Genomic DNA, 24,509 nt, shown 5'->3' with positions numbered 1-24,509 from the left:
GCAAGGGATGCCTGGCTCAATAGCTACCAGATCACTTGCATAAATACTGTAATAGAAATACATACTGTATGAGGAAAAGAAAGTACAATTCATATCAGTACAACTTGATTGCACATCTTCTTTAACAAATATACCATAGTACTGCAATTGACAACTAAGTGAGCAACAGCTGAAGCACCAAAATGCCATACCTGGCTGTAGCGTTTGAACATTCTTGCCGCACTTAGTTACCATACCAGCTGACTCGTGGCCAAAGATTAAATTAAATTAAATTATTTAAATTATTTAAATTAAATTAATTTTTTTATTCATTAGAAGTACATACATAGATTAAGAGTTACAAACATAATGTTGGATTTATAGATAGAGCTAGTACATACAATACCTAGAAAAGTTTTCCACTGTGCCACTAATGCATTGAAGAACAGTGGAGGAGTAATTTTCTGTGATTCAAAGTCAGCTCTTCAGGCCCTTAAAAACATGAAATGAAAAATAGACACTAGGAATGTTGTAATATCCATTATAAACAACATTGTTAATGCAAAGGGCAAAAGTTTCAGAATCTCATTTGTATGGATACCATCTCACATAGGTGTTGTCCAGCATGATGACACAGACAAGGCAGCTTAAACTGTGTGTGATAAGTCTGAAGTTGAGTTGGATATGGGCATTCCAATCTCTGCTGTAAAAGCTGAAATAATTTAGGAAATTAGGAAGGACAGAAGAGCAGTTACCGACACACATAGGCCAGAAAGCACAAGTATAAAGAGCTATGACATGTTTTAGAAAGGAAAATTATGTGTACGGGGCAGCATAAAACATCTACTAGATAGTGTGACATTGTAATTGCCAGAATTAGGCTGGGATATCAATATATATGGCAGGTGGCTGCTGGTAATGAATCCCCCCAATGGTGAACATTCCAATTGTAAACTGTGAACAAGAGCTGGGACACACTCTCCAACACTATATCTATGATAGCCCTGTTATAAGTGACTTCAGACCTAATGGTTTGAGGTACTGTACTTTGAGCTCTGTAATAACTTCATACACTCAGGAATATTGGAAGATATTCTTGTGCCGTACCCAGATTTTGCTAGTGGTGGCTAATCAGCCTTACATTTTATGTTCTCTCCTGATTTTTTAGTCAAGAGATGATTTGTTTTTGTATTGAGGCTGGTATTTTCTCGCCTGATTCCATGTATGACTAACCATCCTGTGAGATGGGAACATTAGATGAACTTAGAGCTAGGTTTTAATCTACACTTTGTAATCTTTCATATAGAATAGTAGCAGCACATTGCTGTGTATACCTAAGCCTGTTAATAAAAAAATATAATGTAATCTCATCAACCCATTGTACCTTCTTTTTTATTTTTAGTTATTTATTTATTTATTTATATATATGCAATAGTTGTTACATTCTTGTACAACCACTAGTACAGTACGCGTAGCGTTTCGGTCAAGTCCTTAATCCTATGTTCCCTGGAATACGACCCCTTAAAAAATGGTTTAACAACCAAGTACCCATTTTACTGTCGAGTTAAACGGAGGCTACAGTTAAGGGGACGCTAAGCCCCGGAAGCACCTCAAGGTAACCTCAAGGTAAGGATAGCCCCAGGATACGAACCCAGGCCAAAGCGCTGGGCGAGTGTTTTACCACTGCGCCACGCCACGGGGACTATAACTATATTTTCTCCTGTCCATAGAGCCTTGATTTAAATACTTGTAGAATATCACTATTCCAATCAACATATTACAGGCATCCACAGCACAAACTCTTCTCTGAAATTGCTATCACAATAAACTAGCAGTGAGCCTACAAACACCATATTTTTTTGCATTTTTTTTCCAATTCTACAAACAATCAATTTTTGTAAAACCTCTTGTATGTATGTACTTTACCTGAATAAACATTTATTTATTTATTTATAATTTCACCATTGGGCCCCCACTTGACTGCAGCCTTGCCAGATTGGGCTACAAGTAGCGAATTGGGCTACTTTTGAGAGCCCCGCGCTCCCAAATTTTTTAATTTCGCTACTTGCGACTTTTTGGCTAATTTATAAAATAAATATAAATAAATAAATAAATAAATAAATGTTTAGTCAGGCAAGGTACATACATACAAGAAATTTTACATAAATTGATGGATTTCTAGATAGAGCTAGTACATACAATGCCTAAAGCCACTATTACGCAAAGCGTTTCGGGCAGGAAAAACATTAATGACTAAAACTTAATACTAATTGAGTATAAAGAATAAAATGTGTTGAGAACAAATAAAAATAAACTTTTGTCTTAGGCACTAAATTCTTAGGCCTTAGGTTCATGGCCAATTCAGGCCATGAACATCGCTGTGTTGTGATTATTTATTTATTTATTTTTTATTTATGCATATACAAGAATGTACATAAGGAATGTGAGGATACAAATATGGTAATTACAGTCTTGTAAAGCCACTAGCACGCGCAGCGTTTCGGGCAGGTCCTTAATCTAAGAAAATTTTAAGGAGGTAAATACTTGCAAAAATTATAGACAAAAAAATGATAACAGATTACATGAAATGAAAAAAAGATGAGAGAAAATTGTAGGTACAGTATATTAAAGCACATAGGTAGCTGAGATTGATTGCAATGACAGCTTGAATGGTAGTTGACAAAAAAATTGGTAGGCACAATACAGCAGAAACAATATAAGATTGGTTGCAATGACAGCTTGAATGGTAGTTGACAAAAATTGGTAGTCACAATACAGCATATGGCTAGCACATAGAAGAAGACAGCAATGAACACAATGATAAGGTTGTTTGATATTACATAAAAATTAGGAGATTGGATATTTCTAGCTTCGAACCATGAATATTTCCTATGTAATTACGGTCCTGTAACACTACACACAGAAATCACAATAGCCTGATGCATCAAATGAACAAGCCGCTGATTAAGGCAGCGTCTGGGATTCTCTCGGACGTAGGTTCGAACCCTCGTCACGGCCCTTGTGGATTTGTTCATACGTTCCTGTAGTTTAGTGGGCTGCGTTCTCGACTCGCTATCGAGGATGTCAGGTTTCATAAGAACAAAAGTAACTGCAGAAGGCCTATTGGCTCATACGAGGCAGCTCCTATTTATAACCACCAAATCCCACTCATATACATGTCCAACCCACGTTTGAAACAATCGAGGGACCCCACCTCCACCACCTTTCATCCCCAGATAGGTCAGAAATGATTGGGCACTTTTCCTTTCACCTAATTCCGTCTAGGTCATAAAAGTATTTATGTGTACGTCTGATACCATACTACTTGTGTAAAGGAGGAAATGTATATGTTTATCTCTCAGAATGTTTGGTAATATGTTTATTGTTTGTGATGTGTGTATATGTATGTATTAACACGATGTACTGAACGGGGTGAGAATAGCTTGAGCTACCTCATCTCTTTGTGTGTATTTTACCTCAATAAACTTATTTCAATTTCAATTTCAACCAAATTCCGTTGTTCAACTTGCAGTATAATAGGTTCCCGGATGTTAGTCAACACTTGTAGGTTGTATCATGATGAAGATCAGTAGTTCGGCCTATGAGGGATCTCGATACAAGATTAACTACAGCGTTCCTGTACCCGGTAACGAGAATTAAGAACATTTCGCGTCACATATATACCAGGCAATTTAGTCTGTCAATGAACGTTTTCTTTAGTTAAGAAAAGAAAATAGATATATTTTTAGGGGTGACTTCTGAAATACACAAGTGATTGGCGTTTGGTAGAACATTACGGCGAATTGGTACAATTCAAATTACATTTACTATTCAAAAAGAATATAACGCATTCGGTAATGAAGTAATTTATAATTAAATATATATAGTCCACTGTATAAGCAGAGTTTCTGCCAGGAGAGATTGTATCTGTTATTTATTTATTTATTTATTTATTTATTTATTTATTTATTTATTTATATACAAGAAGGTACATTGGGTTTGTGAGAATACATAGCATTGTATTTACAATCTTGTAAAGCCTCTAGTACGCGCAGCGTTTCGGGCAGGTCCTTAATCTAACAGATAATTTTAAGTAGGTAAATTCTAGCAGAATTAATAACATGATAACAGATACATTGCAATATACAGATACATTCCCTTATACATTGTATAAGGGAAAGTCAGACATGTTCGGGGTGGAGGGATGAGGAAGGGTTTCACATTGTAAACCTAAAATCTTTGAAGTTTATTATGAAAAGGTGAAAAATAATCCGAACCGTTGTGGAAGATCTTGGAAGGGCGCGATTTGCAGGCAATAAAATAAATTCGATCAGCAATACTCCTGAATTTACCTGAGGGCCACTAATACTCTAGTGGCCTCGACGAGGGCAGGAAACCGGCGGCTTATCAATGCCCCCCTCCCCATTTGGCCTGCTGATTTCTTCCAGCTGGATTTTTAAAAATTAACAGTATTGTCTAGAGGCAAAACAAGCAACAGTTTTTGGCAACAGGCAGCGTCAACAGGCAGCGTCAACAGACAGCGTCAACAGACAGCGTCAACAGACAGCGTCAACAGACAGCGTCAACAGGCTCCAGTGCTTGTCACAATACGAGTCTGACAGACGCAGTCTATAATATACTGGTTAAGAAGCTTCGCAGATTCAAATAACTTGGATTGAATTGAGACGGTTGATTGAACACCGTTCTTGAACTTCTTCAATCTGGTCATATCTGGTCAAGGGAGCCGAGCGGACAGCACACTGGACTTGTGATCCTGTAGTCCCGGGTTCGATCCCGGGCGCCGGTGAGAAACAATGGGGAGAGTTTCTTTCACCCTATGCCACTGTTACCTAGCAGTAAAATAGGTACCTGGGTGTTAGTCAGCTGTCACGGGCTGCTTCCTGGGGGGTGGAGGCCTGGTCGAGAACCGGGCCGCGGGGACACTAAAAAAAGCCCCGAAATCATCTCAAGATAACCTCAAGATAACCAAGATCCCCCCTCTCCAATTCTCTTCCACTACCTACCCATCTCTATGCATCTTTCTCTCCCTATTTCTCTCATAAATATAATATATATATATATATAGGGGGGTACCACCTCTGGTGCAATTATAGGGACCCACAGCCTCAGAGAAGAGAGCACAGAGCATTCAGGGAATAACTTGCCATTTAACTCTGAATACGAAAGTGTGTTCGCTTCTCCTGCCACCTCTTTTTTTATTATGGTGTACACTTTAGTACAGTATATTATATATTATAATTATTGGTGCTAAGTACATTAAGTTGGTTAATGGGCTTGGGATAGGTCAAGTTTACTCTGGTAAACTGTGGATGGATTATGAGGCTGTCATCAGGGATAGGTACATCTTGACAGCGTCTGGGAAGGGAGGGAGGGAACTATGAGAGGTGAAAGCACCAAGCCATTACGACTATATAGCACTGGGAAGGGGTCAGGATAAGGATTTGGGATGAGACCGGGGTAAGGAATGGTGCCCAACCACTTGTGGACGGTCGGGGATTGAACGCCGAACTGCATGAAGCGAGACCGTCAGGCAAATTCCTCTACGCTCACCATGATGTTATTTCTGAGCGTGAGAGCTGAGCTTTCCCGTGGAAATTGGAATTTAATTGAAATAAGTTTATTGAGGTAAAATACACACAAAGGGATGAGGTAGCTCAAGCTATCCTCGCCCCGTTCAGTACATCGTGTTAATACTTACATATAGACACACATCACAAACAATAAACATATTACCAAACATTCTGAGAGATAAATATATACAAGCGATGAGTCACAATAACGTGGCTGAAGTATGTTGACCAGACCACACACTAGAAGGTGAAGGGACGACGACGTTTCGGTCCGTCCTGGACCATTCTCAAGTCGATTGTCTCAAGTTGATCGTCGATCGAAACGTCGTCGTCCCTTCACTTTCTAGTGTGTGGTCTGGTCAACATATACATTTCTTCCCGTGGACGAGTAGTGCTTGAGAGTAGCTAGATCTCCTGTAACGAGGTTCAAGACATACCCCAGCTTGTTAACTGCTGCACGATGGTTGGGACAAGGAACCTTTAACAGTTTATGTTCCTTCTCTATTGTAATCTGGGGGATCCCGCTTTGTTACCCGGGCGGCACAGAAATGGTTGGGCATGTTGCCTTTCACCCCATTGCTCTGTTCACCTAGCAGTAAATAGGTACCAGGAAGTTTGGCAACTGTTGGAGGGTGTGCCATCTTAGGGAGTCTATAATTCTATCTCGTGACCTCGATACAACCATCCAGTGTATATATAATATATACAGAGGCTTCCTGTCCCAGATAAAACGAATTACTATAATGCTAACCAGCATATATACAGCTTCTATTCTCTATAGACAAGGATGTGTTGATCTGAAATGTGTAGTGAGGTATTATGCACTCAACCACGAGTGATTAAAGTGCATTTGCAAAGCTAACTAGCATGCATACATGTGTGTGTGTACACTTATCTAGTTGTGTTTGTGGGGATTGAGCTGTTGCTCTTTGGTCCCGCCTCTTAACTGTCAATCAACAGGTATACAGGTTCCTGAGCCTACTGGGCTCTATCATATCTACACTTGAAGCTGAGTATGGAGTCAGCCTCCATCACATCACTGCCTAATACAATCCATTTGTCTACTATGACACTGAAAAAAATTCTTCCTAACGTCCCAATGGCTCATTTGGGCACTCAGTTTCCACCTGTGTCCCCTAGTGCGTGTGCCCCTTGTGTTAAATAGCCTGTCTTTATCTACCTGTCTTAGGTAGATATCTAAGGTTTATCTATATTTACGTGTATGTGTAGGGGTGTGGGGGGTCATACACCCCTCTCATTCACACACTGGTGATTGGGGGCGTCTAGGGTTGACCGGTGTTGGGGGTGGAGTTGGGGGTGGGTGGAGGTGGATTACTGGGGGTAGTATATGGGTGGAGCGAGGGAAGAGACCGGTCAGTGTCGGTGTGAGTGTGGTGGCGTGTGGTGGTGCCGCTCTGAGCTCTGCCTTCCCTTGACTGGGCGGCCGCCGGGGGATAACGCCACTCTGCCCCCCAAGACAGCCTGCTTGTTTGCTGTCCAGGATGCCGAGACGGGCGCCTTCCCTCAGGTGAGTTCACGAGCCGCCCAACACACACACACTGGAGACTGATTCGTAGGTGAGACATACACTGGAGACTGATTCGTAGGTGAGACATACACTGGAGACTGATTCGTAGGTGAGACATACACTGGAGACTGATTCGTAGGTGAGACATACACTGGAGACTGATTCGTAGGTGAGACATACACTGGAGACTGATTCGTAGGTGAGACATACACTGGAGACTGATTCGTAGGTGAGACATACACTGGAGACTGATTCGTAGGTGAGACATACACTGGAGACTGATTCGTAGCTGACACACACTGGAGACTGATTCGTAGGTGAATAGACTCCCTTATTGGTTTTAAATCAATTGATTGTTCATGTCTGCTTATAAAGTTCGGGTCCTTTCAGGATTTAGTTGGCTTTCAAGCATAAGGCGTCGTGACAGGAATGTTGTCGTGACTCCTGCTTAACTAGGCCGGTAAGGGACATGACACACATCAGTTATAAAGTTGTTTTTAGTTTCTAGAAAAGTGGGTCAAGTAGCATTACGTATTCTGTATGAACTAATAATTATTGATAATTGGGCAGTTTGTAGTTAACTCTAGTATTATTGACCGCGATAATTGTAACTGGCTGATATTGTTTTTGTTGGAATATTAAGTTTATCAGGTAAGGAAGGGAGGATCAGGAGAAAGCGCCAAGCCATTACGACTATATAGCATTTGGAAGGGGTCAGGATAAGGATTTGGGACGAGACGGAGGGCAAGGAATGGTGCCAAACCACTTGGTGGACGGTCGGGGATTGAACGCCGATCTGCATGAAGCGAGATCGTTGCTCTACCATCCACCCCAAGTGATTAGAATTGTTTCTTGAGGTTATCTTGATGATTTCGGGGCGTTTTAGTGTCCTCGCGGCCCGGTCCTCGACCAGGCCTCCACCCCCAGGAAGCAGCCCGTGACAGCTGACTAACACCCAGGTACCTATTTTACTGCTAGGTAACAGGGGCATAGGGTGAAAGAAACTCTGCCCATTGTTTTTCGCCGGCGCCTGGGATCGAACCCAGGACCACAGGATCACAAGTCCAGCGTGATGTCCGTTCGGCCGACCGGAGGTTGCTTAAGAAAGACCGCAAGATTGCACGACTTCAAAAGACTTTGTTTGATATCGGGAGAATATCATAAGCTATCTGCAAATTTCGTATCTCATTTGTATAGTCAAGATGACCTGTAGTTCATTATCTTGAGGCTAATGGCCGTCACACAGGAGCGTCTCTCTGGTTGTAAGATTACACAACCCGGTTTCTTAAGACAGTGCCCGGGAGGGGGGGGGGGAGGATGATAACATTAGAGTAGTTTAAGTCTTGGTGATTATAGGGACGACACCCGTTCATCCCTTCCTTGACTCTTGTTGAATTATCTTCTTATCCTCGCTCTTCCTTCGTCTGTTTGTCTCCTCTCTTGTCTCCCAGGTTCTTATTGTGCCCGTCTGCGTCTTGACGCAGGGGGTCTTTGACGCAGGGGTCTTTGACGCAGGGGGTCTTTGACGCACCGACTGACGGTTACACAGTCTGTTCTTATCGTTTGTTCGCGATGCGATCTTTCCATAACATCCTCTCCCTTCCCCCCCCCCCCAACTGTGCCCAACCTGTATATCAGCTGTGAGAATATATTAAAATTTAGATTATCTATAAAAGAATCTATTTTTCTCAAGTCAATATTGATGATCACTAATTCGATAATTATCTCATATAATTTCTCTCTCTCATGCTTATATAATGCTGAAGTCTGTTAGTCAATGGCTAACGAGTCTGTTAGTCATGGCTATAACAAGTCTGTTAGATATAATATCTCCATAGGGCGGTGGTTAGCAGGTTTGGTGAGTAGTTATGTGACAAGGAGGTATAATTACCTAATGCAGGGGCATCAGAGTGAAAGAAACTTTGTCCATTTGTTTCTGCCTCCGCCGGGGGTTGAACCCGGGCCCTTAGGACTACGATCCCAGAGCGCTGCCCATTCAACCGCACGGCTCCTGACACAGCGACAGAGGGACGGACGGACGGACAGAGGGACGGACGGACGGAGGGAGGGACGGACAGAGGGAGGGACGGACAGAGGGACGGAGGGAGGGACGGACAGAGGGACGGAGGGAGGGACGGACAGGGACGGACAGACGGACGGAGGGACGGACGGACGGAGGGACGGACGGACGGACGGAGGGACGGACGGACGGACAGAGGGACGGACGGACGGACAGAGGGACGGAGGGAGGGACAGAGGGACAGACACAAGAGTACACTCCCCTAACCTTCCGGCCAACTGGTCTGGTCACAGTTTTCAGTTTTTACTTGTGAATACTTTCACTACACAGTGAAGCAGACACCTCCATCACGAGTCTGGTGGCCATCTGCTCTACATGTCCCCCACGCCCACGCCCACTGGGCGGGGCATACACGTGAACCTACAACCACACATGCTGTCTTGACAGCTTCCACCGATTGTCTTGCCAAATTATCGGTCAGTTGTCAAGATTAAGGCGCTCCTACTGATATTTTTACGGAAGTCGTGAAATATTCCAGTTGATAAACCTGGTTTGGTGATGCTTGACCGTCTTGACTGCTTGAGGACACGTCTGGTGATGCGCGACATTGTCTTGACAGCTTGAGGCCAAGTAATGATACAGCTACCAGCTAATTATATAATCTTAATGTAGTTTAAGAAACAGTAGTCCATTGATCAATTTTGAGGAGATTAGGAACCAGCAAAATGGGCTAAGGATTAATTACCAAGATTAAATATTATTCCCCCATAATATTAAGACGTTCCAATATCTTCCCGCTGGTAACAAGATGGTTCAATCCTAAACACTAGCGCTAACTGTCACAAATTAGTATCATCGCTGATTGTGGGGAACTGAAATATAACGATAGATGGGACCAGGAGAAACGTCCATTTATAAATTGGAAACCTGTTAGGAAAATTGGATATATAAATTACAAGAATAAAACGGTTAATCCACTTTCCTCATTTGCTTATAAGGGTCTTTAATCTCTCTTCAAATCTCAGCGGAAGCAAGTTAGGCAACATTGATATTCCATGCATTGTCATGAAATAATTACCAGGTAGTGGAATGGTGGCCGTTTTCCAGACAACTAGTTGAACTTTTGACTAGTAGAATAAATCGGCTCGTCGGATTCGTAGTCCTGAGGTTCCTGGTTCGATTCCCTGTGGAGGCGGAAACAAATGGGCAGAGTTTTTCACCTTGAATGCCCCTGTTCACCTAGCAGTAAATAGGTACCTGGGAGTTACAGCTGCTACGGGCTGCTTCCTGGGGTTGTGTAACAAAGGAGGCCTGCTCGAGGACCGGGCCGCGGGGACGCAAAGCGCCGAAGTTATCTCAAGATAACCTCAAGATAACAATGAGAGCGCTTGTGTCGTGTTGCTCCTGCTATCTTACTGAAGGTTCTGAGGGCTGGCTTGATGCTCGCTTCTATTGAGTGTCCCCTAAACGTATCCACTTTGTTTTAGTTCAAGCAAGTGAAGTTGAGCCCATTAGGCATTTATTGAACCGACGAGGTCTGTTCTATGGTCTCTCGCGAGGTCTTCTCGGAGATTTTCACACTCTTCATCTGTCCAGATTGGTTTCATTAGCTTTGCGTCATCGGAAAACATCTACATTAAATACCTCCTTGTTTAGGTCTTCGAGAAAGATGAGAAATAGTTTAGGATTTAGAACGGATCCTTTAGAGACGTTTCTTGTTGACGAAGGCTAATTAGATTTCTCTCCTCTGCCCTGGAACTTTGCCTTCCTTTGATTGTTGCCGCTGAAGGCGGCTAGTTTATTGTGCACCCCATACTCATCCTGTGAGCGGTAGCACAAAAACCATTACAGAGGGCACAAAAGGTCTTTAGCAGACCTCATCTTAGATTACTACATAAACAATTTCATCTATCCTTCACAGCTTATATATTTGCCTCCCTGCATAGTTTTACCCATTGTTGTGCTCTAACGGGTGCATTGATGTCTCAAACATGTGTAGTACTCATTTATGCAAAACTATGTTTGGGGTTACAGAAATACAACTTGTCTGTATTTCTTTGTCGCAGATCTCTATAGTTCGTTAGGCAAAATTTTTTTTCACTGGAGCCGTTTTGGGTCTTTTTTTTTTTTTTTTACAAATTCTGTCTAGTATTTTTATGCTAATTATGCTCTTAAGTTACACATAAATCACAATAGCGTGATGCATCAAATGAACAAATCCACAAGGGCCGTGATGAGGGTTCGAACTTGGGGTAAATAGCGTAAAACTCTGGTTTCTCGGAGAGGCTGCAGGATCCGTCGGTAAATCAGGATGATTTCCCGGTTGCAATTCTTTTAACCATGTCGTAGCGCAGTCGATTAAGGCAGCGTTTGGGATCCTCTCGGACGTAAGTTCGAACCCTCGTCACGGCCCTGGGTACTATGCAGGGTCAATGATACTAGTCTGTTAGTGCCTCTTTCCTGTACCCTTTCTTTTATAGGGTACTTGCAGTTTTCAAGCTGTTAGGCAGCTCACCCCTTCACTAATGAATAATTAAATATCAAAGGTAGACTCAAGGTCAATGCAGTTTCAATGTCCAGAATAACTTCTCTGGCTCTTTTAAGAGTTGCTTTCAACAGGTATCAAGAGTTGTCATGTCCTCAGCTGTTGCCCCAACAGCGGAGGACATGACAACTCATCGAAAAAATTAACTAAAACTGGACAAACTGGAGGAATGGCCCAGGAATCTACACACCATTCGATTGATAGTTGAGACACGGGACCATAGCTGTGTGTCAACAGTTGAGACACAGACCAGCCTCTGCTCTGGGCTGTGACCTCCTCTCTTACCACTGGCAGCTATTCCGGCTCACTCCTCAACATGGAAGCTGGCATGTACTTTTTCAAATGTTTTCTAGTATTTTTGTGTGTGTGTGTGTGTGTGTGTGTGTGTGTGTGTGTGTGTGTGTGTGTGTGTGTGTGTGTGTGTGTGTGTGTGTGTGTGTGTGTGTGTGTGTGCTTTTCCCTCCCCTAGTCACACATGTATGGAGAAATATGTGTACTCACCTAATTGTGCTTGAGGGGGTTGAGCTCTGCTCTTTCGGCCCGCCTCTCAACTGTCAATCAACTGTTTCTACTACTATTCTTTTCCCCCACACCACACCCCCCAGGAAGCAGCCCGTGACAGCTGACTAACTCCCAGGTATCTATTTACTGCTAGGTAACAGGGGCATCAGGGTGAAAGAAACTTTGCCCATCGTTTCTCGCCGGCGCTCGGGATCGAACCCGGGACCACAGGATCACGTGAACAGCGTGCTGTCCACTCGGCCACCGGCGCCATGTGTAAGTGTGTGTGTGTACTAAAAATAAGTGAGTGCAGCCTCCGTCTCCCCTCTGAATACACACATTCCACACATTCTTTCACAGTTCCCCCCCCCCCCCCTGGGCTTGACCCCTCACATGCCTGACATGTCTACCCTGCCGTCAAGAGACATTCCCACTGGGAGAGACGCTTGCCCGTCCTCCCTCATCTTTCACACACATTAGTTCAGGAGGTGAATACTTCTGACGCCTGTTAGCAGGCTTAGCGCATTCCCTTCACATACCTTATGGTGCGTGTTACACTCCTAGATGTCCGTGGAACATGACCCGCCAATCTGTTGACAACCAGGTTCCCAGTTACCTCTGGGTGAAGAGGAGCGAATAGTTAAGGACCGGTGCCCAGTCAATCCTCCCTGGGCAGGACTGGAGCGAGTTGAGTCAACTCTCCCATATACACAAATAGCCTCTCTCGTCCGTCGTAAATGTTGCATCGTGTTAAGTCAGAGTAGCGAAGTTGGTGCCATAAAGAACCAGTCTCCCCAGACTCCTTAACGAGTGGCACCACGTGTTAACGTGTTCGTTAACTGCCTGAAACCCCGGTGAACGTGGCGTGGGGAACCCCCTAGCCGTCGACCGCTCAATCTGTCCTCTTAAAAATAACGTCGCTTTTGGCCGTTTACCAGTATGGCCGAAAGTGGACGTAATTTGAAAATGAAAAAAAAAAAAAAAAAAAATTGGGATTTTTTTTAACAGCAGTAAGTAAAGGGTCCTCTGATAGGTTAGGTGGGCAGGAAATTCTCATAAAGTTTCAAAACGTTATGGAAAAACGTGAATTGAAAGTTTCATCTTCTAACCTTACCGAGTAAGCCGGACGACTCAAACAGAAAACGGGACAGGACGTCACTTTGTGAGTCGATTTCATTTCAAATTACGTCCAAATTTGGCCATAGTGAGTATACGAGCCAAAAGTGACGTTATTTTTAAGAGGACGGGTTGTCCACTAACAGGGTGAGAATAGCTTGAACTACCTCATCCCTTTGTGTGTATTTTACCTCAATAAACTTATTTCAATTTCTGGTAACCACTCTGTACGGCGGCTTGTCCATTGTACCATCAGTTGTTGTTTTAGATTCAGCTTAGAACAAAAGTTCCAAAGTAGCACGGGCTATGGTGAGCCCGTAGTGGACTTATCTGGCACAGGAGCGGGGCTGTAACTGTGTATCAGGTAGACTTCTTGCAGTATCTTCCTGTCTTCTGTTCCAACACCCACTCTGTAAATGCTTCATCCACGTACAAATAATCGTCAACAGAACCTTAATACCTAACCTAACTTATGGCTAAGTGTACATTGAACTTTTAATATATAATATTAACTTATGAGAAGAAATTTATATTTAATACTCAGTATGTTATGAATGCGTCTTGAGGGACGGCCGCCGCTTTAACGAGCCTGACCTATATATATATTTTTCGCGTTTTTTGTCGCATTATTGCCTATGTTTGAGTTATTATTATTAACATCTTTATTGACAAAATTAATTACAATTTTGCCTAATCTGAGGATTTTGATAGTCTTATTAAATTGAGGTTAATGCTAGTATTCACTGTCACGCAGGACAGAGGGTCATACATAAGACAATAGGCCTAAACTGTAGGCTGAAGCACATGTATATCACGGTTACAATCAATGTTTTAATGTGTGGATATGTGAAAACAACTTTCTATTGTGCACTGCCACACAAGTGCAGGGATGGGTTCATAAGTGATACAGCTTAGAATATAAGTAGAAATTGTTCTTTGAGTGTCTCACTTTTCATTCAAAAGAGAGTTTGTGTGTGTGGCGTGGCCCACGTGGTGTGTGTGTGTGGCGTGGCCCACGTGGTGTGTGTGTGTGGCGTGGCCCACGTGGTGTGTGTGTGTGGCGTGGCCCACGTGGTGTGTGTGAGAGGCGTGGCCCACGTGGTGTGTGTGAGAGGCGTGGCCCACGTGGTGTGTGTGAGAGGCGTGGCCCACGTGGTGTGTGTGAGAGGCGTGGCCCACGTGGTGTGTGTGAGAGGCGTGGCCCACGTGGTGTGTGTGAGAGGCGTGGCCCACGTGGTGTGTGTGAGAGGCGTGGCCCACGTGGTGTGTGTGAGAGGCGTGGCCCACGTGGTGTGTGTGAGAGGCGTGGCCCACGTGGTGTGTGTGAGAGGCGTGGCCCACGTGGTGTGTGTGAGAGGCGTGGCCCACGTGGTGTGTGTGAGAGGCGTGGCCCACGTGGTGTGTGTGAGAGGCGTGGCCCACGTGGTGTGTGTGAGAGGCGTGGCCCACGTGGTGTGTGTGAGAGGCGTGGCCCACGTGGTGTGTGTGAGAGGCGTGGCCCACGTGGTGTGTGTGAGAGGCGTGGCCCACGTGGTGTGTGTGAGAGGCGTGGCCCACGTGGTGTGTGTGAGAGGCGTGGCCCACGTGGTGTGTGTGAGAGGCGTGGCCCACGTGGTGTGTGTGTGGCGTGGCCCACGTGGTGTGTGTGTGGCGGGGCCCACGTGGTGTGTGTGTGGCGTGGCCCACGTGGTGTGTGTGTGGCGGGGCCCACGTGGTGTGTGTGAGAGGCGTGGCCCACGTGGTGTGTGTGTGGCGGGGCCCACGTGGTGTGTGTGTGGCGGGGCCCACGTGGTGTGTGTGTGTGGCGGGGCCCACGTGGTGTGTGTGTGGCGTGGCCCACGTGGTGTGTGTGTGGCGGGGCCCACGTGTGGGTTCTAAACCAGTCCTGCAATAATTAAAATATTCACAACAATTTGTGGAACATTGAAAGGTGAACTTTTTTGGGTGTACAATAATACAAATTTTGAGCACATTTGGAATGTCCAAAAGAGCTTGCTGAAAAGTTGACCACCAACTGTTATTCCGTCTTAATATTACATTAGCAATCATAGGCCTGGTATACATCTTAGGCCTAATTTTAATGCATATATATGCTATTGCTAGCCTTAGGAATATTTAGGTTAGATTCCCCCGACCCCACCTCTCCACGCCCCCCCCCCCCCCCTTCCATTATAAAAGCGTTCTTGTGTAATATTGCAACACAAGCAGTTACAGCCCCGCTCCTGTGCCAGGAAAGTCCACTACGGGCTCACCATAGCCCGTGCTACTTGGAACTTTTTGTTCCCAGCAGCTGAATCTTCAACAAAAACAATACTAAAAGACAGAGTGGCCGTGGGAAGCCTCACTGGCCAGGGGCCAGATTCACGAAGCAGTTACGCAAGCACTTACGAACCTGGGGCCAGATTCACGAAGCAGTTACGCAAGCACTTACGAACCTGGGGCCAGATTCACGAAGCAGTTACACAAGCACTTACGAACTTGTACATCTTTTTCTCAATCTTTGGCGGCTTTGATTACATTTACTAAACAGTTAATGAGCTCCGAAGCACCAGGAGGCTGTTTATAACAATAACAACAGTTGAATGGGAAGTTTTCATGCTTGTAAACTGTTTAATAAATGTAACCAAAGCCGTCAAAGATTGAGGAAAGATGTACACGTTCGTAAGTACTTGCGTAACTGCTTCGTGAATCTGACCCCAGGTTCGTAAGTACTTGCGTAACTGCTTCGTGAATCTGGCCCCAGGTTAGCAAGTACTTGCGTAACTGCTTCGTGAATCTGGCCCCAGGTTCGTAAGTGCTTGCGTTAATGCTTCGTGAATCTGGCCCCAGGTTCGTAAGTGCTTGCGTAACTGCTTCGTGAATCTGGCCCCAGGTTCGTAAGTACTTGCGTAACTGCTTCGTGAATCTGGCCCCAAGTCACCTGTGGCGGGTCCTGTGTCACCCCCCCCCCCCCCCAGCAATGGGGGGAGTAGAGGGGGTGGCAGGAACAGGATGTGATCCCGGAATGGGATGTGATCCCGTTCCTCCTGGCGACCGCTGGGATGTGCCGTTCCCTCATGGTGATGGTGATAAGGGCAGGATAGTGGTGGAGACAATGTTGTGGTGTTGGAGAAGATGGCTCACCTCCCTGCTTGTTCCTCTCCAACAGTGTGGTGGCTGTGGTGGTGATGGTGGCGCAAGGGTGGCTACTCTCCCCTACCTCGGCCTCCCTCTTCGGTGACGCCAGCGCCCTCCCCAACAAAGGTAAGAATAATAGTCATATTGTGGAGGTGTGTGTTGTGTAGTGTCTGTCATGCTATAATATGTTGTTGTTAAAGATTTAGCTACGCAGGACGAAGTGTCCATGTAGCACGGGCTATGGTGAGCCCGTAAATGCTATAATAAATAATACAAGTTTATATATATTGGGTGAGGTGTTTGAACTGTTCATGGGAAGAAATTGTTTTTTTCGAGAACTGTTCATGGGCAGAAATTGTTCTAACAGAGAACTATTCTTGGGAAGAAAAATTGTTCTTTTCGAGGACTAATCATGGGAATAATAGTTCACTATTTTTGGCTAAAATAGTTCTTGTCTTTTGGAAACGTAAACCGTGAAATTGTTCTTCGGGTTTCGTTGTAAACTTGTAGAGATTTTGGCAAGATTTTAGTGCTGCATATTCCAGAATTGGTCTAACGTACATACTCTATAAGTATTGGAACAGATCCTTGTACATGCTTCTAAATGTAGAATATCCAACCCCCCGTTTAATCCGTTGGCGTTGTCCTGTGTGTGCTTACCTACCAGTGCTGGTGAGCAGGGTAATAATTTCTAGGGCTTGGCTCTTCACAACTATAATATTCCTTCTGGGGAATTTTTTTATATACGAGATATAGGATGGGTCCAAGAGCTGAAACCTGTGACTCTGCTAGTGACGTCTAGCTACTGTGAGATCTGACCCCTCACAGTACTCCCCGTGTTCTGTTGCTTAGCCTAAGTACTCCCTAATCTCCTAGAATATCTTCCCTTTCACTCTTGCCTGCGTCTCCAACTCATCCACTAGTCTCTTACGGGGTTCTGCCAAAGGCTTTCTGGCAATCCAAAAATATGCAGTCTACCCACCGTTCTCTTGTCTAATTTTTATCACCTGTTCAGAGAATTCTATTAACTCTGTGAGGCATGATTAACCATTACTGATCCCGTACTAGTGATGTTAGGAAAGCTTCTTCTCTCCAGATATTCTACTAGTTTCTCTCAATCTTCTCAGTCATTTTGTATGGTATGCAAGTTAGGAACACTGGCCTGTAGTTCAGATTAGGCAAATTGTAATTAATTTTGTCAATAAAGATGTTAATAATAATGCTTATCTCCCTTCTTGTATATTGGGACTAAGTTAGCTGTGTTGCAACTTTTCGTAGTTCACCTGTTAGTACTTAACTATTATAAACTATGGAAATCTCCGCACGAAAATCCAATTGAAAAACAAATAATTTTATCAACTTGTAACCCCAGGCGATCGAGACCCATAGTAAACAAAGGCAGAATAGACGTCCATTCGCACGGGAATTCGAATAACCAGTTCGACTCCTTCCGTGACGAGTTCGAACCCCTCACCATTTCGATTAAGCTTTCCCTCTTAGCACGAGAAACGCCGACGGCGCCCGTGACAGATGGCGGACGTCTTTGAGACGCTCTAGAGGCACCAATTAACATTCCACTGTGTACTGCGTGACCTGCCCCCCCACCCCCCGACCTCCCTCCCCTCGTCCCCTACCCCCCTCGTCCCTCACCCCCTCGTCCTCTACCCCCTCGTCCTCTACCCCCTCGTCCCTCACCCCCTCGTCCCTCACCCCCTCGTCCCCTCCCCACGTCCCGTGCAGGGGAACGCTGCACATCAAAGAGGACCCGAGAGCACATGCTACCAATTACACCAACCTCAGTGGGGAGATTTGTTGCATTATAAGATTAATATTAAATAGGTACCGAGTGATACCTTCTTGGGCGACGCTGTCGAGCTGTTCGGCGTCTCTGTTGCTGTTGGCCACGGTAACGGTAACGTTCCTGGCGTTGGCGGTTATGCTGCTCTTGCCAACGGTAATACTGCCGTTAACGGTTCTGTTGTAGGTGCAATTCACACCATAGCTGCAGGTGCATAAACAGGTTAATGTTGAGACTAGTAACGAGAGCCGGTTAACCTCCGTTGTTATTGTTTCCAGAGACGCGATTAAACGAGCGATAACGAGTAATGGGGTTAACTATGTTAGCTGGCACTAAGATGGCCGGAATGAGATAATGAGCCGTGTGAAGTATTATAGGAGGTTAACGCCTCTTTATTGAACTCGTGAATCACTTGGTTTATTACGTCAATTATCTTTCTTCCCTGTGTTTCCGTCTGTGTCCTCGTGCTCTCCCTCTATCTCTTTTTCTTATCCCGTTCTCTTTTCTCTCTCTCGCTGGCAGAAAAAAGAATACGCGAGAGTCGCAGGCAAATACATGAGCAGAAGTAATGGCTCTGGACTGACTAAAAGGTTTCTGGTATAAGCAGAGGCTGCCGCTGTGGCAAGCTGCTCACCGTCTGCACCTTCTCTCTCCCCCAGCCACACTTAACATCCGGAGAACTTTCTCCTCCTCCTTCATCTAAGCCTCGGTCTCAGACTCACACGGGCGTCTAGGCGCACTCACCCGCGAGCAAAGACACTCAGACCTGTATGTAATCACTTACATAATAGCGTGTTGGGGGGTGTTCGCGTAGTTGTATACACACACACTCGCCTTACTCATACACCATCACACAGGTACGGATATACAGAACATGAGTCGAGGAATGCCGACGCGTATACGGGATGAACGAGATAATGGTTATCACTTTTCTGGACGTGAGATTAATGAATGATCAGCGGCAGTAAGCGTTTAAAGGGACTGGAACCACACACACTGTCCTTCTTGTCCTGCTGTGTTCTCGTGTGTGTGTGTTTGCTGGCCACTGTGTTTGGAGGCGTGTGTGGACAGTTTAGTGTGTTTGGAAGCGTGTGTGGACAGTTTAGTGTGTTTGGAAGCGTGTGTGGACAGTTTAGTGTGTTTGGAGGCGTGTGTGGACAGTTTAGTGTGTTTGGAGGCGTGTGTGGACAGTTTAGTGTGTTTGGAGGCGTGTGTGGACAGTTTAGTGTGTTTGGAAGCGTGTGTGTGAACAATTTAGTGTTTGGAAGCGTGTGTGGACAGTTTAGTGTGTTTGGAAGCGTGTGTGGACAGTTTAGTGTGTTTGGAAGCGTGTGTGGACAGTTTAGTGTGTTTGGAAGCGTGTGTGGACAGTTTAGTGTGTTTGGAAGCGTGTGTGGACAGTTTAGTGTGTTTGGAGGCGTGTGTGGACAGTTTAGTGTGTTTGGAGGCGTGTGTGGACAGTTTAGTGTGTTTGGAAGCGTGTGTGTGAACAATTTAGTGTTTGGAAGCGTGTGTGGACAGTTTAGTGTGATTGGAAGCGTGTGTGGACAGTTTAGTGTGTTTGGAAGCGTGTGTGGACAATTTAGTGTGATTGGAAGCGTGTGTGTGAACAATTTAGTGTTTGGAAGGTTGTGTGAACAGTTTAGTGTAGTAGTTAATACAAATAGTAAACACGCGCGAACAGTAATCTTGCTTCACTCATCTTGGTTCAAGTGAAGCAACAGGAACACGGAAGCAAGAGCTGTTGACGAGCTGTGAGGGAGGCGCTGACAACCTGAGGCAATAACAGCTAAAGTTGTGTGTTTGTGTAGCAGCTCACACACACACACACACACACACACACACACACACACACACACACACACACACACACACACACACACACACACACACACACACACACACACACACACACACAAAGGAAAGGCTGCGGGAAATGCACCTCACGACACTGGAAGACAGAAGAGTAAGGGGGGACATGATCACAACCTACAAAATCCTCAGGGGAATCGACCGGGTAAACAAGGATGAACTTTTCAACACTGGTGGGACGCGAACAAGGGGACACAGGTGGAAGCTGAGTACCCAAATGAGCCACAGAGACGTTAGAAAGAACTTTTTCAGTGTCAGAGTAGTTAGCAAATGGAATGCATTAGGAAGTGATGTGGTGGAGGCTGACTCCATTCACAGTTTCAAATGTAGATATGATAGAGCCCAATAGGCTCAGGAATCTGTACACCAGTTGATTGACGGTTGAGAGGCGGGACCAAAGAGCCAGAGCTCAACCCCCGCAAGCACAATTAGGTGAGTACAATTAGGTGAGTACACACACACACACACACACACACACTGCCAAATAACTGTCTCTGTGGATCCCTGGCCGTCTTCCTCAGCCATTTACGGCCTTCCACTTAAACACAACACACACACAATGCCACCAAGAATAATTTACCAGTTTACAGCCGGAGAAACAGATGTAAAGTGAGGTTTACAGCTGGAATGAACAGCTGGGAGGTGGAATTTACCACGAAGTTGAACAGCTGGGATGTGGTTTACCAGTAAGTTGAACAGCTGGGAGGCAAGGTTTACAATGCAGGTAAACAGCTGTGAGGTTTACAACCAAGACAAACAGCTGTGTTAGACATAATATAACACCTGACTACAACTTATAAATGTCAGTGAATGTCGCGTCGAGTCATAATTTGATAAATGAAAGGAGTTATAAACTAATTTCTATTCTCCCTTTAGAACATTTAGAATTAGATTTAGGACCAGACTTTGTGAGTGAATAATGCACAACATTACAGTTGTCGCTGGAGTGAATTAACAGGTGTTCTGCAGTGAATACTTTGGTTATTATTTAGCTGAGTATTGTACTGGGGGAAGTATGGAGCGTCTAAGTGAATAGCCGTCAGTTAAGCCAGGCTGTGAGAGCCGTCAGTTAAGCCAGGCTGTGAGGGGGGCCGTCAGTTAAGTCAGGCTGTGAGGGGCCGTCAGTTAAGCCAGGCTGTGAGGAGCCGTCAGTTAAGCCAGGCTGTGAGGGGCCGTCAGTTAAGCCAGGCTGTGAGGAGCCGTCAGTTAAGCCAGGCTGTGAGGGGCCGTCAGTTAAGTCAGGCTGTGAGGGGCCGTCAGTTAAGTCAGGCTGTGAGGGGCCGTCAGTTAAGCCAGGCTGTGAGGGGGCCGTCAGTTAAGTCAGGCTGTGAGGGGGCCGTCAGTTAAGTCAGACTGTGAGGGGCCGTCAGTTAAGCCAGGCTGTGAGAGGGGGCCGTCAGTTAAGCCAGGCTGTGAGAGGGGGCCGTCAGTTAAGCCAGGCTGTGAGGGGGTCGTCAGTTAAGTCAGGCTGTGAGGGGGCCGTCAGTTAAGTCAGGCTGTGAGGGGCCGTCAGTTAAGCCAGGCTGTGAGGAGCCGTCAGTTAAGCCAGGCTGTGAGGGGGCCGTCAGTTAAGTCAGGCTGTGAGGGGGCCGTCAGTTAAGTCAGGCTGTGAGGGGCCGTCAGTTAAGTCAGGCTGTGAGGGGCCGTCAGTTAAGCCAGGCTGTGAGGGGCCGTCAGTTAAGCCAGGCTGTGAGGGGGGCCGTCAGTTAAGGCCCAATGAAGGTTAATGACCAGTCTCTACTTGGTTTAAATTACCATAACGAGACAATGCATTAATACCTGCTCAACAGCTCTGTAGTGAACATTATTGCAATTGCAAGCTTCAACCGCTGAGAACACGGGGGGGGGGTGTACCCCCACATAACGAGCGCTTGTGTTCTGGGAGGGCCATGTTGGCTTCATGCGGTGACCCGCTAACCTGCCGTACTTGGCTAGCCTCGAAGCTGGAAAAGTTCCCTCTTACTACTCTCTTGTACTGGCCGGTAATCTCACTGGTTCATATCTACTCATCTTTACTCAGGTTTACTCTTCTCCCATTTGTTACAAAGCCAGGCCCCAAGTGTCCTTGCTGCCCGGTTTAATACTGAAGTTGCTGAACCTGACGTAGCTTCAAAAGAAAGAGAAAGAGAGGAAAGAGAGAGAGAGAAAGAGAGAAAGAGAGAGAGAAAGAGAGAATGAGAGAGTGAGTGTGAGTGGGTGGGGATATGATACACTAAAAGCACTTGAGATGAGTGACACGTGGAAACATGAGACATAGAGATGTTAGAAAGTGTTGTGCTAAAGAGTAGCAGGAAAATGTAGTGAAGTGTATAGACAGGTTGTAGAAGCGAAATCCATTCATGATTTAAAGTAGATCCCTGGAAACACAAACCGAAACTGTCTCTATTTTCCGCTTGTTACAACTTGTAATGAAGTTGTTACATCTTGGCTTCACGTGTTTATGACGTATTAGAACGTTGTTACAACTTGCTATATTGGTTGTTATAACTGGTTAGGAGGTGTTAAAACTTGTTCGAACGTTGTACCAACGTCGTAGTTTCGGTGTGTGTTTAGCGGGATATGCCTAACAAATAAGTAAGGAGTAATTACATTAGACAATCGTCGGCTGAAAAGGCGGGGCCGAAGAGTTAAAGCTCGATCGAACAGTCATAAATAGCCGAATACACCTAAAAGAATGACTAGGATTCATTAGGTTGTGGTGTCTGTACTGAAGCTTTAAGCTCGAAGCAGTTAACACACATCAACTGATAACTTTGTCCCAAGAAACTCATTTGAGAACCTTTATTATTATTAATTTTCTTGATTTAATGGTAAAGTGATAGCAGTTAGGGTGGAGCTTCATCAAGTGTGTGGGAGAGCCTTCATGTGCTCGACTGATGGAGTCGGACGTCTTCGAGTTGAGTCAACAGCTTCTAAATGAGTCTGTCTCGTTCATCTCCTGTATCTTCCTCCATCTCTCTCTCTCTGCTTGTATGTCCTGCGGGAGCGTGGCTCTTCTTTGTCCTGCGGGAGCGTGGCTCTTCTTTGTCCTCCGGGAGCGTGGCTCTTCTTTGTCCTGCGGGAGCGTGGGCCACCTTTGTCCTGCGGGAGCGTGAGGTGATCCATGCTCCCTATACTCGCTATCATCTCTCCATCAAGAGCTCGTAATTATCTGGACGAGACGACGGTCGACATGAGATAACATCCACCAGTAAAATGAGGGGGCCAGCCGGTGTTGGGGGGGGGGGAGGGGAGGGGTCCAGCCGGTGTTGCAACTGGTTCTTTCGGCCAACTCTTGTCCTCTCAACACACTGTGAATCAACGCTAATTTCCTAGTGTACTACACGACCCACTTCTCCTACTCGCTATTAACACTCACTCACTCACTCACTAACAGGTGGAATGCATTAGGCAGTGATGTGGTGGAGGCTGACTTCATACAGTTTCAAATGTAGATATGACAGAGCCCAGTAGGCTCAGGAACCTGTACACCAGTTGATTGACGGTTGAGAGGCGGGACCAGAGCCAGAGCTCAACCCCCGCAAGCACATCTAGGCTAGCACCAACACGGAGAAAAAAAACATTCCGGGTATGAAACTAATTCCTTCACTCCGCCTAAATTTCTCCGGCAGCTATAACAATAACTACTTTCTCATCTGTGTTGTTCTGTACACTGTTCTCACTCCTCGCTGTGAGGTCCTGTTTAGTGCCCGCCTCATTCTCTTCTGCATCTCATGATTCTCATGTGTCACCCTCTCTCTCTTCCGCTCTCTCTCTCTCCGTCTCTCTGTTTTCTCTGTCTCTATTAAAGTTTGGAATCAATTCTTATTTCCAGCTGTTCCTTGTTCCTCGCACCCACTCCCTCAACAGGTAACCTTCCGAAGTCTCCAATATACTTCTATCCCCGACCGTTCAAGTGGTTGGGCACCATTCCTTCCCCCCGTCCCATCCCAAATCTTTATCCTGACCCCTTCTAAGTGCTATATAGTCATAAATGGCTCGGCGCTTTCCCCTGATAATTCTCTCCAATATGCCCCATGCTATTATCTCCAACACAATATAAAGAGTAGTATCTCCAACACAATAGATAACGTAACATAGTCACAATAGACCAGATAGTTTCTCCAACACACTTGACCTAGAAATATCTTCAGTCTGCTCATCAATGGCTTCAATGTACTCTACCAGGTAACCTTGTAAATGTACTCCCAGGTAATATCTTCAGTGTACTCTCCCAGGTAATATTTACACTGGGGCGTCTCCCATGTGCTAACCATCGTCATATAAATGACTATCAATAATAATTCTCTAAAACACTCTCGTTGGTAATATTTCCGACGTACAAGGCCTCCAGTGGGCGGTGTTGGTGCCTCCAGTGGGCGGTGCAGGCGTGGGTTGAGTGGGTGGGGGTGTGGGTGCGGCAGTGAGGGAGTACACAAGGGTGTTATCAGCAGCACTATCTC

At 45.4% G+C, this 24,509-nt stretch overlaps 1 protein-coding gene across 23 annotated transcripts in view; it reads left to right on the top strand.

Moving 5' to 3' along the window:
• The first annotated feature begins 6,927 nt into the window (after positions 1-6,927).
• The window catches only part of Mp (collagen XV/XVIII-type protein multiplexin), a 354,149-nt gene continuing 336,567 nt past the window's right edge, over positions 6,928-24,509 (top strand). For 13 of the 23 annotated variants that reach the window (XM_069337772.1, XM_069337771.1, XM_069337765.1 and 10 more), the window contains exons 1-2: positions 6,929-7,098; positions 16,429-16,523. In XM_069337772.1, coding sequence (XP_069193873.1) covers positions 7,073-7,098; positions 16,429-16,523 — 121 coding nt within the window. In that variant the 5' untranslated portion in view covers positions 6,929-7,072. Of the gene's footprint in view, positions 7,099-16,428; positions 16,524-24,509 lie in introns of all 23 variants that reach the window. The other 10 variants (XM_069337776.1, XM_069337778.1, XM_069337775.1 and 7 more) reach the window with 4 other exon arrangements.

Source organism: Procambarus clarkii, chromosome 38, assembly GCF_040958095.1.
Source record: "Procambarus clarkii isolate CNS0578487 chromosome 38, FALCON_Pclarkii_2.0, whole genome shotgun sequence".
Taxonomy (NCBI): domain Eukaryota; kingdom Metazoa; phylum Arthropoda; class Malacostraca; order Decapoda; family Cambaridae; genus Procambarus; species Procambarus clarkii.
Note: the sequence above shows the minus strand (reverse complement) of the source record. Positions and strands in the feature narration are given on the sequence as shown.